Source organism: Bactrocera tryoni, chromosome 3, assembly GCF_016617805.1.
Source record: "Bactrocera tryoni isolate S06 chromosome 3, CSIRO_BtryS06_freeze2, whole genome shotgun sequence".
Classification (NCBI taxonomy): Eukaryota; Metazoa; Arthropoda; class Insecta; order Diptera; family Tephritidae; genus Bactrocera; species Bactrocera tryoni.
In genome coordinates this window covers 74,141,325-74,158,931 of record NC_052501.1, presented here as the reverse complement: position 1 = coordinate 74,158,931, position 17,607 = coordinate 74,141,325, and the positions used below count along the sequence as shown (strand labels likewise).

The following is a 17,607-nucleotide window of genomic DNA, read 5'->3' as shown; positions in this document are numbered from 1 at the left end:
TTAAACTTTTTTTCCTCCTTCTTAGTGCACATGCTAACTGTAACTTTTCCACTGTATGTGTGTTATTGCAATTCGATTAAGCCAGCAACTCAAATCTCATATGTTTTGGCACATTTCGCTTTTTTCCCTGCTTTTAGCTGCAAAGTTGCGGCAATCTTCCTTCTACGGCCCCCGATTCTCAACAACTTTTTCGTCATGAGGTCTGTGTTTGCTTGTTGGTTTCCTTCTGTTTGTCGAAGTTTGCAGTAAAAGACAGCTGCATATTTGAGTTTACATACAAACGTTTGCTTGTAAGACACTCTTTATTAAATTGTGAAGACTCGATAAAGTAGAGCATAGACGTTTTTTGCTGACTCCATAAGCACATGTTGGATAGACAGTGTGTGGTGTGCCATCGGCTGGTTTGACAGAAACGCAATCTAAAGAGAAATTTTTAAATATTTTTGCCTGAAGAATAATTCTTGAAGATTTCTTTGTGGGATCGAATTATTAGATGTTCTTGAATGTGAAAAATAACACTGGTAATGATGAGGAATTCACAACAGTTTAGAGATATGGCGCCAAATTCAAGACACTAAGTAATGCAAAGCCAAAATCTAAAGTTTGTTAGTCTAGTGGAAGGCGCTGGAAAAACTGCACTCCTCTACGGGCTACTCTCTTCAGTACTTTTGGTTAACTACGAACCACATAAACTACAGTACTGAATGTCTTATCGCATTAGCACCTGTAGCTATAGCCATATAGGCGCATAATAGCCAAAGCTGCTCTCAGACTCAGAAAACCCAGACACTTAGATGACTGCGAGCTTGGAATACTCGCATTCTTTCAGACTTTCATTCCAAAATACTTGGACAACCAGCTAGCCTACCCGAGAACCGACTCTCTCCCTTCTGATGACATACGAAAGAGAGCGACTTCCTGAAAAAGAGGGGAATCCTTACACACTTTCATTCCAAAATACTGGTACAACCAGGTTGTTGATGATATACCGGGGGAGCGTGGTAGAAAACAACTCGCTGAAAAAGAGGAGCAGTGAACTCTTTTTCGTATGAATCAAAGTTGAGAAAGTTTAGAGGAGGATTGTTGGAGGAGTACACTGTAGGGATTTTTCCATAAACTATAATTTTAGGATTCCTGACTACTGCAGCTAGGAAGCGGAGGCGTCTGACCGGATTGGATCTGGAGCTCAGCCTCCTTCAGGGTGGTTACTATTCACTTTGATAATAGGGCAACGATACTAGCCTTGAGTGCGCTTACTGTGGGCTTGAGTCTAGTGAAGGCAGGTCTAGACTACTTACCTCAAGCATCGAGTGATTTTTTGATTAAACTGGTTTGGAAGCCTGGACATAGCGGTATTGCAGGAAACTGCAAAGGCTGCTGAGCTTGCTAGGACAAGTGCTTCAGTCTCAGTAAATGTGGAATGGTAACGAATAGACGCTCCGTTGGCTTCTTCTGATTCACTACTGAACCGTTGAGGTTCGTATCAGCTCAGAAAGTTTTGATCAACTACTAACTGCTGTGCAGTCGCAAGGTCCTTTTGGTTCGGGGTTAATCGTAAGGGTACTCTTTGCTTTCAGAGACACCTTTCAATGGATTTAAGAGTTCCAACTGAAAGCTTTCCGATCGGGAATCATGCAGTAAAATTAAATATCTTACCGGATGTCAGCTGTTTGGAAGAAGATGAGCTGGAATCATGTCAACACTTCTATCTCGTATGCTTCGCTTTTGCCAGATCAAGGCAAATCTCATACTTTTGGACATACAGACGAAACAGCGGAAATTCAAATAAAAGATCTCAACAGATTTGTGAAAAGTTCAGAGCTGAGATCCAAATATAGAAGTTTTTTGATCAGGCTTCACAAAGGACTGTACATAAAAGTCTAAGAGTATTCTGGAGCTATGCCTTGAGATCAACCATCTAACCTAACCTAAGAATGTATTTGTGGTATATGAACTGTCCTATCACTCTTTGGTCATCCCACTGTATTTCCGTTACGCCAGCCGTTTTTTCGAAACGCCACTTTCCACATTTTACTGATTCCCCGACAGCCTTTATTTCCATGATGCGTTTTAATACTTTTTGTGTCAATATTGAATATTTCCTGTGTAAATCTTCCAATTTGCACCTAAAGCGAAGACCGGAATTCACCGCTTTGGGTTTCAGGTTGAACCAACTCAGAACATATCAGAGATAAAATCTACAAAATACGTGAAAATCAAATACTAACCTACACATATGCATATTAGATAGGGAATAAGTATTCATGATTGGAGCACCACGCCAGTCTACTTTAATCCCCTCCTTGCATGCTCTTATGCAACTCAACACAATGCAAGCGCACTCACCTACATTTTTGCCTCTCGCCCAGTTGATGCCATCGATAGTTCTATCCCATTTGGTTGCAAGTTACATGTAATTGGATTACATTGTACGTGAGCATGTATGTGTGTGTGAATTTGTATGCATTTGGCTTTACGTTTGCTCTCCAATGTTTATGCCCTCGTTTGCACGGTGGGTGCTCTTCGAGCTAGATTTCGTTTGGCACAATTTTTATTCGCATTTTCTCTATGCATACATGTGTATGTATGTATGTGTGCATCGACTTGTTGTATCCTGTTGGCGTTCGGGAGTCAATTGTGTCAATGCTTAGTTTGATTTTCTGCCAGCGTGCACCAAACGACTCTGACATAGTTTCTGGATTTTATATTGCAAGTTGGCTTAAGTTTAATATTAAGGTGGTTCTAAAATACAAGGGAAAAAAATATGCATTCAAGTCTTTTCTTTACTCCAACAACTGTCATAGTAATCTTAGGTGTTTCGTGGTATTTGTGGCATGTCAGAAGGGAGCTAAAGGTTAGACTATATTAAATGGCTGATCCGGAGAATGCTATTGGACTACTAAGTATATGCAGTGCTCTCTGAAGCGTTAAAATGGAACTTCTGTGTTCGCTTTCGTAAGTCGGCAAAGCACCTAGTGGCCAATACAAATTTGATTTCTATGTCCAGCAGCTCGATATAATATCTGAAAGTATGAGCTTTCTTGCAAACATGAAAGAATCAAGAAGGAATTGCTGAGATCTTTCCACCTTGTCTTCTTCCACCTTTGCCCGCAGCTGGCCTTTGGTAACCTTAATTAATGGCCGCCGATAAGGCAAATGCCTCTTAAAACCCACACAACTAGGTAGAGGCCAGTCTTAGTGTGACCAGAGAGCCTACAGGGTCTTCTGTGATCGAACTTGAGCCCAATGGGTCTTGCCACGGCGCATAAATGGATAGTCGCACCGACGGCTACGTCAGAGGAAATTGGTGCAGGAGTCGCAGGACCATGCACCAAACTTTGCATAGCTATATATAGTTTTCTATATTTCAAGCAGGGGTTTTTGCCATAAATCGGCGCTTAGAGGTAAATGCAATGTACATAACTATCACAACGAACGTACAACCATACGACAGTCAAGCAATACAATTGTATTTAAAGCAATCTTTGTCTACGAGATCAAAACGCAAATCATCCAGAAGTGTAGTGAACGGCTGAACCGTCTATCACGACGTAACCAAGTCATATAGATATAGCCGGAAATGAACTGGCTGATCAGATCACCTGAACCCTTTATCGCGGTAGGTCCTCATACCATAAAGGAGCTGCTCCGCAAGGAAGAAGGCGTAGGCAGAGAGAGGTATTGGCAACGACTCTAAGGTATGCGCCATGCTCAGTTGGTAATGGAGCGTTACAACCTCAGCAGATGTGTAATCAACCTCCCTAGGGACAAACTCAGTCTACTTGTTCTTGTGCAAATTGCCAGTTCTGCGATATGGAACCTCAAACTCCAGAGCATCTGCTAATAGACTGCATAGGAGTCTGCAGATGCAGGATAAAGGTCCTTGAATCCAACATAAGGATCACATCGCCTCTTTAGTACCTAGCAGTATATTGGAACTTAGCCATATGCTTGGGCTAAGTGGGTCATTGTGACTTAAGGGAGCGCAAAATAGAGCTTAGTTCGCGGTGAAACCCTCAACTATTTATATTATGGTAAATCAGTGCTGGTCAAGCTGCCTCGAAGCACAACTATACATTATTAGAATACATAAGGAGTGGGGAACACCACGAGGCAAGGCATTGTTTAACCGGTCCTGAACGCACTGTTAGTGAACTTAATGGAGGTATCAACGTCTTACCATTATTTACTAATTGAATCAAGTGTTATTTTTGACATACATATGTGTCTGTCAGAAATATCTAAACTTTGCAGGAACTTTCATATGAAATACATACAATCATATGAAAACAAGTTTCTTACTCCTTATCCGTTTCACGTTGGGACGAAAATTTTTGTATATTGCTGATATACATATGTACATATATGTATATTTTGGAGTGTTATAAATATTTTAATAAAATGGTCTGGTCTTTTTAGGGGTCTTATATATCAATTTAATATTCCTATATTTTTCATATACTTATCGTTTGATAATTGTACAATATATTTTTTCGGAAATTGAAGATTGAAGATATTTTGGCGGTGAAAACCCTTTTAGAAATATCCAAAACCGTAGTTTACATAGAGTTTTTTGTCTTTTTTTCGCATACCTAAACCCACAATTTTTAGCAATTCCAATCAGTAAAGGTAACCACTTCACTCTCCCACTATTTGCTTTCCAAATTTCGCACAACAAGCTTAGCTCTTTCCGCTGTGTTTGCTTATTGGTTTGTTCGAACTTTTCCACTCTCCCTCATACCATTTGTCAACACTCTAACACCTCTGCACAGAATTTTTCTACGCTAAGCTTGTCACGTACGACCGCTTATGCCTGAATTTGGAAATCGTACAAAATAACGAAAATCCCATGACTTAATGGAGTTGCGGTTTGTGCCCAAGACACCAACCAACATATGAACATGTGAGAATGTAAGAAAGGGATTATTGGTCATCTTGCTTGACTGAAAAAGCAAAACTATTTACTGAGTATTTATTCAGTACAGATTGATGTTAAGATGTGATGTTACTGTATGCTTCTTCAGGGGTATGAAATTTTCTTGAAAAATAACTTGTACAGCAGCTGTCAAAATAAGCTTAGGGATTTGACATGTATGTTCAGTATACTACCGAAATTTACCGAAAACTATATAACCAAATATTGATGTAAGTGAACTAAATAGTCCAGAAATAACTTTAATCGGCGACATTTGGTTTCAACAGGACGGCGGCACTTTTCACACATCGCAGCCATCACTGTATTGAATTTCACGTTTTAGGCCCGTTGGGGTGTGACATCACATCGTTAGACTATTTTCTGTGGAGACATGTAAAATCTGAAGTCTATGCTGACAATCTTGCTTCGATTCGGACCTTGGAACAAATCATCACGCGTGTCGTTCGCCAGTTATCAGTCGAAATGCTCGAACGAGTCATCGAAAATTGGACTCAATGGATGGACCATCTGAGACGTAGCTGCAGTCAACATTTGAAAGAGATAATTTCCAAAGGATATATGCCAAATAATGTTCTTTCGAATGATAATAAACTATTAAATTTTAATTATCTGTGTTTTTTCTTTTAAAAACTAGGGAAGCTTGAAATGGATCACCATTTAGAAGAAACGAGACCGATAAGTGTAATATTTCTTCACAGTTGTCCCTCCATAAATCAGCACCTTCTAGCCATAATATTATTCCAGGGTCTCTACGAAGGTTAGGCTAGAGTAGTACAATAATTAGGTTGATATCTCGGGAGGCTACACACAGTCCCTCTTGCATAGCAAGAAACGCCTGTTCGTTGTAATGCCCAGAACTCCCCCGTAAGATTCAAAACAGCATCGCCTGTCGACAAAACGCCTAGAGCCTGTCACAAATTTATTGAGGTGGCTTATATAAATTTCTGCCTATTCACCAAGTTCTTGGAAAGTATGGCAACATTAGTTTTGTGAATGTTGGACTGTGGGAAGAAAATGCTTATATGTTTCCACCTCAATTTCTCATGGCAACTTAAACAAATTGTGTCCTCTAAAATATTTAGCATCACTACTTAGGTACCAGTAGGACATTGTTTTGTTAAGTCTCCTACCGTTGCGGTGTTGTGTGCCTTGCTAAAAGCTAGCATTGCAATGAACTCTTGCTTCCACTTTGGGACAGAAGGATTTCGCAACCCCACAAGTTCTGCTTTCTAACCGACGCTTGCTAAGCTCGCGCGGGGTCCGAAGATCCGGGCTTTTTCTTGAAAGACAATATAGTGGTCTGGCAATCTGAAACAAGAGTTGATTGAGAGCTCGCGACAAAAGAATCCCCTACCATTAACCTTCGATTCACTTCGATTCAACTGTGAAAAAGTTCACTGCGCCTCTTCTCCAGCAACTCCGTACCACCATCATATCTCTCGTAGGTATGTGCTTAAAGAAGATGCCGCTAAGAATACGATCTGTAGCGCAGCGGTCCAAGTTATCAGGGATGCAGTCAAAGTGAGAGAGGCTTACGGAATATGCCTCGCTAGCATTCTTAATGTGTCCAGTTTGTCGCAGTCTGATAACAACTTTCGAAGGAATACATTTGCCGGCTATGTTCACTAGTGCTATCTGTAGAATAGCATTATATAACATGGTACTCTCTTCATAAAGACATCGCAAGTCCATGATTTTTCCTAGTACTCAAAAAACTCGAAAATACTTGAAATAATTTGAAAAACTGCAGGACCCACAAGCCCCGTAGACAATTTAGAGTTCAAAAACATTCCAAAGTATTTAAGTGCACTTCGATATTCCATCAATTTAAATCTGTATATTTATTTCTATATTTGAACCATTATTCAACACATTAATCATTTCTTTTTACTTTCTGCATATTCGCTTTCCTCCATTTCTTGAATGCGCTCGTCGTTGAGTATTCTTCGATAGTGAATGTAGGATAAAGGGCTGCAAATGACGGACACCGCTGTAATATTAAACAAAAATTTTGAAGGAGCAGTGTTGCCAGTGTTGGAAATCGAATAAATATTCAAAATTTTAGTACTAAAAGCCTCCCAATCCTCTCACCAACTTACCAGTTCCCATGCAATTTAAGGTCATCATCGTATGTGGCCTTGTATGTAATATCCACAAGGCGATGTGAGCTGGTACGGAAACTATAAGATAAGCCGTCACTCCAATGAGACCCACCAAGAGATTAAATTTGTGTGTCTAAAAAGAAAATTATGACAAATTTGTTATTGTTGTACGCTAGAATATTACATTTCTAGCACAATACGTTTAGTATGCCAAAGTACATATAAGAATATACCACAACACCGACAGCGTTGAGAATTAGCGAGAACCAACTATACCATTTGGGATGGCAGTCATCTAGAAGAGGCCATAAGAACATTTGTACTTCTATTAATATATGAAAATCAAAATAATATTCGAAAATCTGTACCAATTCTCACCTTTTAGCCTTTGGGGCCAATCCTCAGGCGGTTCTTCGAGTATGGCAAATGACAACAGAAAGCAAAGAAATGTCTTGACTAACAATAGAAATGCTAGAATCAATGCGGTTATTTTTATAATTTTCGGGCAGAGAGTTTTATATTCTGCCATTTCAGTTATTTTGTAAATATATTTATTTGAAGACAAAGGAAAAAATGTCGAATAGGCGCAGAGAGCAATAAACACACAAAAAAAGAAAGAAAACGCATAAGATACAGGGAGATACAAATAAAAAAAATATTTAAACTTCTACATTAAGAGAATTAATAATACCTTGATGTCGTAGTTAAATATACTTGGTACATGGCGGAACCTTCTCCAGGCGGTTTTTCGATGTCCTCTTACGTTCAAGTGCCGGATCTATGGACCGCTGATGAGCTCGGCAAGAGCTGGCCAATAACCAGTATTTTCGACTGCGAGATTCTTCTGGCCTAAAGTGAACCGAAAGTAGTTCTTCGCACTATCGTTAGGAAAGGCAACCTCGTCGCAGTGTTAGGTAACGTTATAAGTGACATGGCTAGCTACTGTTCAGCTACACACAGATATTCTTTATCAAAGCTGTTTGGAGGAAGGCGAGATAGAATTGTCTTGTCACCTTCTCCTCAATGGCCCGGCTGCTGTCAGACTGAATTTGAAAGAGCTCGGTAGACACAACTTTGAAGAACCTATCAAAGTGGCTGGGATTGACATTAACCGTCTTAACAAATTGAGTTGACCATCTTAAGGCGCATATAAATCTGACTCTGTTCTGCTTACATGAACCCGAATCTTGTGTGATCATCATTTTCTGTCAGCTGATATCATCGAATCCTGTTTCAGCAAACTTCTACGATCTTGTCATTGCTACCCTCCGTTCTTTCCAGCTGAAATCCTTATGGTGAATATCCTTATTTAGCTTTCGAAGTGCATATCTATTACTTTGTGCACAAAATTAATTGTGTCTTAAGTTGACTTGACTCTTAATAGTCCATTCTCATACATTTTTAATTTATAATGAAAATCTTGTACGCAAAGCTTTTGCTTTTGCCTCCTCGCTTGAGTTGGTCGCTTCATATTCGCGCCGTCAAACTTTTTGCTAGCACCGCCGCTGCTTCGAAAGTCCCAGATTCGTCCCGCAGGTCACGATATCCCACATGAGCTCATCCCTGTCATAAACTTACGCGCTAAACTTCACTTCACTTGATTCTTTCTAACAACTTTCCTTGCAAATAGTTATAAGAGTCTCTCCCCTCTACTTTGGGTGGGTGGTTACATCCGCCAGCTTGACATAATTCCTGCGACATTCCGCGACTCATTTAAACACAAAGCGTTGATGATAGACTGCAGCAAGCAGGGAATCCAGTACAAAGGCAAATACAACGTCCAGTCTCGAATTCTAGCTGACGCTGATCCTAAACGTCGCGTTGAATAAATGAATGGGCTGCCCGGGTGGGAATGAAAAACTCAGAGTATGAAGATGAAGCTAAAGTTGGAATCCAATGAAATTCTCTATCGGCGAATATAGTTAGCGTTGCGCAAAATGAAGATATGAAATAAAATTAGAAAAGTTGGAACTACTAAATTACAAAATGGCAGCGAGTCAACTTCTGTGCATAATTTCTTTATAAACTGCCGGAAAAAGCTGAAGAACTTCAATGATTTCCAGTTGAAAGACTGGAGTCTAACGCCTCTCTAGCGCTTAATGAATAGTGCAACTTTTTTAGTAAAGTTATATTTTTATATTTTTTTTGTTCAGCGAAAATAGTGTGTTTGAAAGAATTTGGGTTTTTAGCGCTCCTTACTGTAGGCATCCGCTGTTCACGAGCTTTCGTCAAAGTGTATGCGCCCGCTTACAGCTAAAGTTTTCTTTGTCACATCAAAAGTTTTTTGAAAGGCATTTTTCCACTCTCATTAAACTCTCATTAATTTTGTAACACAGAAAACTACCTGTGAATAGAAGAAACGAGAGCACAAAGGCAAAATAGTTTCTCTTCTCAGTAAATATGTCAATATTTATAACTAATTGGTGAAGAATGCAAAAGTATTGAGCTATGGAAGAAGTTTGGTGGAGAAAATGTACATATCGGCCCTGAAAGAACTTTTTATGGGACTTGCGGAAACTTGACAATTAACAGATCTTTAAAGGAAGGAAAACCAATATGCATTTATATCGATCTAAAAGTTATATTTAAGTTAGTCACGAAGTTTGTAACACGCACAAGGAAAAGTCGGAGACCGTACAAAATATAAATACTCAAGTTTGATCGAAATGGGTTTTTTTTTGTTATGCAGACATTGTTCTCCACCCGTTTACGTCCATTTTCGAAGAAGCATTTCAGCTGGAATTTCGGTCGCCAAACTCGCTAAACTTTGCACGCAATGTGTTCAAGTTTAGCCACGAAAGATGAGGTGGTGCACAGTCCTGTTGAAAACAGAGACCGTCCGCGTCGAAGTCATCAAATTCTGGAAAAAATTGACCTAGTGATGGCTCTATCAAGAATGATGACCCATAGGAGCTGCGTGCGTTCCAGCCGGCGAGCTTTAATAGCAAAAGCAATGATTTCCGTAATATTGTATACAGCACCAATTTAAATACAGATACCAGCCATAAAAGCATATGCAAAACAAGCGACGATACTGAAGTTGCCTCCATTGCCATCCAGGAGACGAATTCGCACTATTGGACCAGCTATCAGAACGGTCTGTAGATGTAAAAAAAGAGGCGAGAACCAAAAGCATCAGAATGTGGCAGCAACAGCGGTAAACCTCAACCAAAGGACGGTGGACTCACAAACTAATTCCAGACATCCATTCGTGGATAGATAGACAATATGCATACCTTGACTTCCACCTAACCCAAATGTTGAGTTGACATGGATGCTTTGGAAGCTATCTGTTCCGTTTACATCACGGCCTTAGTCCGTACTGTCCGACGTGTACAGAGTGCATCAAAGACTCACGAGTATGTCTTTTTTCAATACCCTCGTTTTTCAAATGTAAGGAAAAGTTAAAAACTTCGCTTGGAGGTACTTTTTCGGTGGAAAACTTGACAACACTCATTTGTCAGACCTCTGGTGAATGGAAAGCTGTGAGCGAAGTGTCAGCTCTAATTTTGAAAAAACTAAGGCATATACAGTATATTAGGCGTCAGTCAGTCTGTATGATAGATGGTTCTTAAAGTCTTTCTCTCACCCATGAAAAAATACTTAATGCGGTGGTTACGTGGAAGAGATATGAGTTGGTAGAAGGTTAGGTTTAGCGAATTAAAGTTCCGCACTCCGTCTTTCGATGCTTCCTCCTACTATAAAAAAAGGCCTAATGATGCCGCCATAGCACAATCGATACCAACCAGTCAATTTTTGGGAATACAATTGAATTACCCGAGTCACACCAGGATTTGACTCACCCCAATAGTGACTAATTTGTTAATTGACGAAGCCATTACGTCAGAAATAGGCATCATCTGGGAAGATGATTTTTCGATGAAAATCGTCTTCATACTAGCGCACAATCGGCAAAATTACGGTCGGTCTATCGGCTTTTCAGTAAACATGCTTATAAGTACGCGTTGAGATTTATGTATGTTCAGAATACTCGTTGGAGGATGGAGGATGGAGTTCACGCAAGTGAGGAAAGTTCTCTGATCATTCACCTGGGAGTGGTCAGAAACGATTCTTTTACATATGGCTCAAGCAGTTCGCGACTTCCGGTCTTTGACCAAGTATCCTCTGGTTAGCCGAAGAACATCCGTTTGAAGGCGAGCCAAAGTGAGAAGGCGAAACATCCCCTCCACAGGGTTGTGCGCCACGTAAAAAACAGTATCAATGAAAATTAAAAGACAGCCTCGGCTATAATTGAGTAAGCAGTGTCTACGCCAGTAAAGAAGGAGATACTCGTACGCATAATTCAATTATAGTCAGTTTGTGTCGATACTGAGTGTGCTTCTTCTTATCAAGAATGTCAAGTGAAAAACCAATATTTGGAAATAAAAGTACAAAATGTAGACAATAAACCAAAAAAGTAATAGTCACTCTCAGATTTTATGCAACAAGAAGCGCATTCAGTTGATTAATGAGGTTATAATGCGTGAGAAACAAAACTAAAGAGCGTAGAACGAATCACAGCCGATCAAATTTTGTAAGAACAAGGGAGAGAAGCGGGAAAGTGTGAAAACAAAGTTGCATGCAACAGACATTTAATTATATAAATAAACACTCGAACAGCAAAAATAAATTAAATGTGTGAATCGCTTATCGTGCCTCTAAGCAAATTTATAGGTCAGTGGAGCGCCGCTTCGTGCCTGGCTATAACCATAACGAACCGTGACTAATTCGATGCTTGGGAGAACATCATCAATGTGAGCACTTCCATATATATACTTACTTAAGAAAAGTATTAATATGGAAGTATCATTAATTACGAATGGTAAATAGTTAATTTTTGTAAATAGTGAACTTTAAGCATTACTTTCCCATGGAAAATCTATCAGACTACCGTATAAGTTACGGTGAAAATTTTAACAAAATGTGGAAATTGTTTTCGCGTAAAAAGCTTTTATTATATTTTTTTTTTCTGCGGCTTTCTCTTATTTTAAATGCAATTTGACATCCGTTAAGTGAACGGATGAACTGCCTTGCATAGGGTTACCACACAGAAATGTCAAAACTAAAAATGACCAAATGAGATTCTTCATACAGCTTGAACCAGTCATCTAAAAGAACGAAGTGTTTACAGAAGTAAAGTAAATTTTGTTTGTGGTATACCTAAGGTTGCAGAATTGCTCGAAAGATTTCAAGGTTGCCTCTTGAGGAGTTGTCAACAAACCAGCGATACAGTACCGCAGTCCCTCTTCCTATACCTACAGTCTGCAATCAATAAAGAAAAGTATGCTTTAAAGATATTTTTTCTTAGTTTAGGTCGAAAGGAGGGTTCAACATACCTTCGAACCGTAAAAAAATCGTCATCTTATCTGAGTTGTGTACCCACTAAAACACTGCCTCTTCTACCATTGATCTTTTCTTTGCCCCGGATTGCAAGTATTCTTAGATGGACCTATTGCAGGCCATTTTCTACTCTCCCTGCATCCAGGGACGCCTCCGCTATTTGGCTTATATTTTGCTGACTCATTTTCTTTGGGACCGGAGAGTTTGCGTCTACATGTAGACATTTTTAGAGCGTTGTACTGGAATATATTTATAGATATTACAGGCGGATCTACAATATCGAAGTAGACCTGGGAGTTTGAGTGACAAATTATTTGAATTAGAAAGTTGTTAGTCTATGTCGTTGCTAGTATACGCTTTGTTCATTAACTATACTTACTAACTCGAGGGGCTCAGCTCAAACCTCGTCTGAAATATCAAAATAAGAACCTTTAAAAAATATTTAATACCATGTTAGTTTTAGGTTTGTACTCAGAGATAGGTGGAAATATGAATGTGAGTAGATAAATCTAGGGATGATGATTTATTCTTTGTAAATGCCGAAGGATTAAATTTATGCTCAGAGAAACATGGTATGAATTTTCTTCTTTAATCCAAATGTAGCCAGGCCCTTCTCCGCATGGTCTTTCTAACGTAGTGAAGGTCTTCCAATTTATCTGCTTCCCCCGGCGGGTACTACTTCTCTCTGAGAGGTGGAATGTTTTCATCCATTCGGACTTCATGCCCTAGCCAGCGCAGTTGCTGTCTCTTAACTTGTTGAACTTCCTGTCAACAGCTCATCGTTCCATCGACTGCGGTATTCACCGTTGCCAATACGCAAAGGACCTTAAATCTTCCGCAGAACCCTTCTCTCCAAAACTCCTAACGCCGACTCATTAGATAATGTCATCGTCCATGCCTCTGCACAATAGGACGGAGTTGGTGAGTGACTTGAAGAGTTTGGTATTTGTTCTTTAAGATAGGACTTTTTTTCTCGTGGGAGCCAAGTTGCGAATGCGACGACTATTTGTCTGATGACAGGATGACGTTTTTTTGAGAATTTCCGAATTTCTGTGGGGTATTCTACAGGCCTTGTTCTCCAACACTGACCACATGACTTCAAATTTGGACTTCTAGACGGTCAATAATCTGCAGCTACGAAACCAGGAATATTGTTTTTAAACCAGTGCTGAATTTTTTTAGGGGCAGAATCTTGCTCGAAAATCAAAGACTAATTATTACGAACCTTCTTCTTCTTCTTCTTAATTGGCGTAGACACCGCTTACGCGATTATAGCCGAGTTAACAACAGCGCGCCAGTCGTTTCTTCTTTTCGCTACGTGGCGCCAATTGGATATCCCAAGCGAAGCCAGGTCCTTCTCCACTTGGTCCTTCCAACGGAGTGGAGGTCTTCCTCTTCCTCTGCTTACCCCGGCGGGTACTGCGTCGAATACTTTCAGAGCTGGAGTGTTTTCATCCATCCGGACAACATAACCTAGCCTTTGCGCGTTAGCCACGGCGAATACCGCATTCGATGGAACGATGAGCTGTACGAGATATACGACGACATCGACATAGTTCAGCGAATTATTACGAACCTAATGTCTTACCAAACTATTAGCCTTTTGCAGCTAATTTGTTGTGACTCGACCAATTTCCTACCAACCAACTAACGATTTACGACATCAAAAATAATATTCAAAGCACTTGCAACCATGCGCCACACAAATATATAACCACTAATCGAAAAGACCAACGCATGGGCACGAAGCAGCAACACTCAGATGCTTAAGTCTGGTGGCAAAAATCCATATTGATCCATGGACAGGCATGTGCGCCTTGAAGCCAAATTGTGATGTGCAACAAAACTGAATACCGTTGCTGTTGCCAACGAAGCTGACTGCCCGCAGGCAGTGTATCTCCACGTTTGAACGCTAAACGTGGCTTCTTCCTGCCAATACCGTGGTTGAACTTGGAATTTCGTTGGCAATTTGGTGTGCCAATTTTTCCTTCTCTCATAATTCCACCAAAACAGCGGCATCACAGTGCCGCGAGCTTAAACTTGTTGCAACATGCAGCCGGACCGTGCACAGATTTTCATTTCAACCGGCTCGTCTCCCCAGCCAGGTGGCCCAAATCCAGTTAGATTGAATTGATTTTTCTCAGTTTCGTGCTCCCAATTTTCTGCTGTCGTTGTTTTGGTGGCATGAACCGTCAGCACTTGAAGTGGATTTTCATGTATTGCACGCGGCAGCAACGGTGCATCACGATTTTGTGGTTGGCCGTTTTCTTCTACTGCGCTTCGGCATTTCAGTGGTTTTCCCTTCCAGCGCGCAATTTTTACGTTGGCCTCGAAAATATCTCCAATGCACTAGGTAAATGCAACTTGGTCCGGTTGCCATTACGCTTGAAGCCGTCCGGATTATACGTGTGTGTGTGTGTGCGTGAACCGTCATCAGTTCGTAAGCCATTTTCGCGTGATTGGTGTTTTCTCTGTGGAAAACAGGTCTCTAATCTTTTTACGCTAGAGATGAGTGCTGATGTTGATGCTTCCATCGAAGGCCAAGTTGGGCAAATACCCCGCAGCGTGTAATGGAATTTGCAATGTATATGTGTTAAGGCTTGGTCTGAGTACACAGTGAGAATTGTTTACGTTTATAGTAGTGTGTGATTTCTGAAATGCGTTTTTGGCAGTTTGGAGGAAACATTTCAAAAACTTTGTAGGATTTTCATGTCGTCCGGGTTTTTTTTTTAAGTTTTCAATCCAGTAGTTGAATGTGCCAAGATCCTTAGATCTTGAGCTCAAATGTAAACAAAAGGGTTATTGACCTCAGGGATCTTGACTTCGCTAAATGTAAACAAAGAGTTGGTGTCTTTGCTAAAATTAACAAAAGGGCCATTGACCTCAAATGTGAACAAAGTGGTAATTTCACTTAAGGATTTGACCTCGTTAAATGTAAATAAAAGGTTGCTATCTTTGCTAAATGTAAATAGAAAGCTTGTTAACCTGAGTTGGCAGCACTTATGAGAAAACCAGAACGAAAAATCGTAAATACTGAAATAAAAAATGTCGGAGATATTGAGTTAAATTCCGATCCGGTTGTAAATAATATTGGAATTCGGGAGTAAAAACAAGAAGTTAACACTCCATGAGTAACAAATAATAAAATTTAAAATACTATCGATGGCAAACTGATCAAGAGCTTGAGAACCTGTAGAGTTAAAGCCAATACACAAGTGGAGAGGGAAATGAACTTCGAAACGCTTTCAAGCTACATACATAGGTGGTCATGTTAAGGACATGTTTTATTAAAATTCAAGTAAATCGGAAAGCAATAAGAAATTTTAAAATATTTATAGTATACTAGAAAAGTCTAGCACATGTTCCCTGGAAAATTCTTAAAAAAAAAGAACAAAACAAAGAGTTTGAAAAGTATTGGGGTATATTCTACCTGCTATTCCTTTTGAATATCTGAAATGTGCTTTAATCTTGTATAGTATCTAAGTAAATCTACATTAGATAAATGACATAGATAGATGAGAAATATTTACCTTAAAATTTTGATCTTGCGGTATGAAGCTCTACTTTAAGCAAGCTACCAAATTCAGAGCGCTTTGTACAGGCACAATATACCATAGATCAGAGTGTAAAACCTCAATTAAAATCAATCTATCTATCAATCACCTCTTGGTAACAGTTTATTATGGTATTAATATTTAGACTGTGAAGGTATTCCTTTATTTTTACGCCGATTTTCAATTAGTCTTATCGATTCAACTACTTTGGTTTTGGATATAATAGAAATATTCTCACACCTACTCACAATAAAATTGATGTTTCGGATCCGATTAGTATTGTAGCTCGTATTTAACAATACTTACTACCGATAAGCAGTTAGTTCGCTGAGAGTAGAATCAAGGCAAATCCTTCGATGAATCCACTTAAAATATGCTTCGGAACCGGTTAATATAGTATAATAGTGCATATCTAATAATAGAGTACAAACGACAGGTTAACTGTTTAATCACTGAGAGTCGAATCAAGACAAATCCTTCGATGAATTCTTTTAAAACATCTGTATTCCTTCTTGGAGTTCTTTTTTGCATTAGAACTCGATATATTTTATATAAGTATTATTGTACCATAGTAAAATAGATGTACAGATACTCAATCGACACCCACAAAGAAGGTAATGAACATGACAAATGTAAATAAAAGGTTGTTGTCTTTGCTAAATGTGAATGAAAACTCGTCTAAGGCAATCTCTGGTGATACTAAAAATGATATCGCCGAATTTCGATACTGAAAACTTTTTAAAAATCTTAAATAACGTTAGTTTAGCAATAATAAATCTTATATAAAATTTATATTTTGACCTGCCTTAACTTTTACTTATCGTCATCTCCATTCGCTGTCACAAAAACAAATCGTACGAAGACCGTCAGAAAAGCCGCTGAGACTCACATAAAAAGTGCGATTTGAGAATGTGATAAGCCGATTTAAGACTTGACGATTCGTTTTTGTTGTAGTTGTTAAATATTTATGGCAAACGGCTTGTTGCTTGACGCAAGCCATAAACAATTTCCACCGTTGTTTTGTTTTTACTTTTCATCAGACCTAATGAGGCAAAAGACGCCGAGCACGACAGAAAATGTGAAACCTCATTATAGTTGAAATGAAAAGTCAATTGGAAAGTAAATGTAAGTTTATGGCAAGAGAAAAGCATTTGCTATTGAAAATCTGCAACATTGTGGCGAAAACGCATCGCAGGAGGTTTCGAGAGAGGTTGCGCGAGAGAGGGAATGACATTTCAAACTGACTTACTTTTCGTAAAGTTTTTCACTAATGAGCTTTGCGAGATAAAATATATAAAAGTGGAACTGAAGCGGAACTGAAGCGGAAGAGGCGAATGGTGATAAAGAATGAAATAAAATTCTCTTGGGTTAGTAAAAGAGAGTGAGAGGTAGCAATTCGGCAAAATGTTGCAAAAATTAATGCAAACTTTATGCGAAAGATGCAAATGAGTTTGGAAATAAAAAAGACTACCATTTACTATATACCCGTAAGGCCTCTGTGTTCGCAAGTATGCATTGCTGCATTCATTCACAGTTACGCTGCTTGTTTTCTCATTATTTATGTAATATTGTGCAGTTGAGAATTTTTTTTTTAACTTGACTGGTTGTTTCTGTCCTCGTTGCTTTGCTATATTTTTTCATGGATTGCAAAGGACAGATCGATTCTTTAGATATA

General features: G+C 39.3%; 1 protein-coding gene across 3 annotated transcripts; it reads right to left on the bottom strand.

The window, feature by feature from the left end:
• Nucleotides 1–6,753: 6,753 nt before the first annotated feature.
• On the bottom strand, nt 6,754–9,064 carry LOC120771820. 3 transcript variants are annotated; one of them, XR_005705004.1, is made up of 5 exons: nt 7,730–9,064; nt 7,417–7,494; nt 7,239–7,333; nt 7,036–7,171; nt 6,754–6,926 (listed from the first exon to the last, which is right to left on the bottom strand). XR_005705004.1 is itself a non-coding variant. In XM_040100037.1 (4 exons), the coding sequence occupies exons 1-4, from the start codon at nt 7,565–7,567 to the stop codon at nt 6,814–6,816; spliced, it is 525 nt and encodes a 174-aa protein (XP_039955971.1). In that variant the 5' UTR covers nt 7,568–7,692; the 3' UTR covers nt 6,754–6,813. The 3 variants fall into 3 exon arrangements, 2 of the variants coding, with proteins under 2 accessions (XP_039955971.1, XP_039955973.1); XM_040100037.1 differs by lacking the exon at nt 7,730–9,064 and having other exon boundaries at nt 7,239–7,363; nt 7,417–7,692; XM_040100039.1 differs by lacking the exon at nt 7,730–9,064 and having other exon boundaries at nt 7,417–7,692.
• Between the last annotated feature and the right edge of the window lie 8,543 nt (nt 9,065–17,607).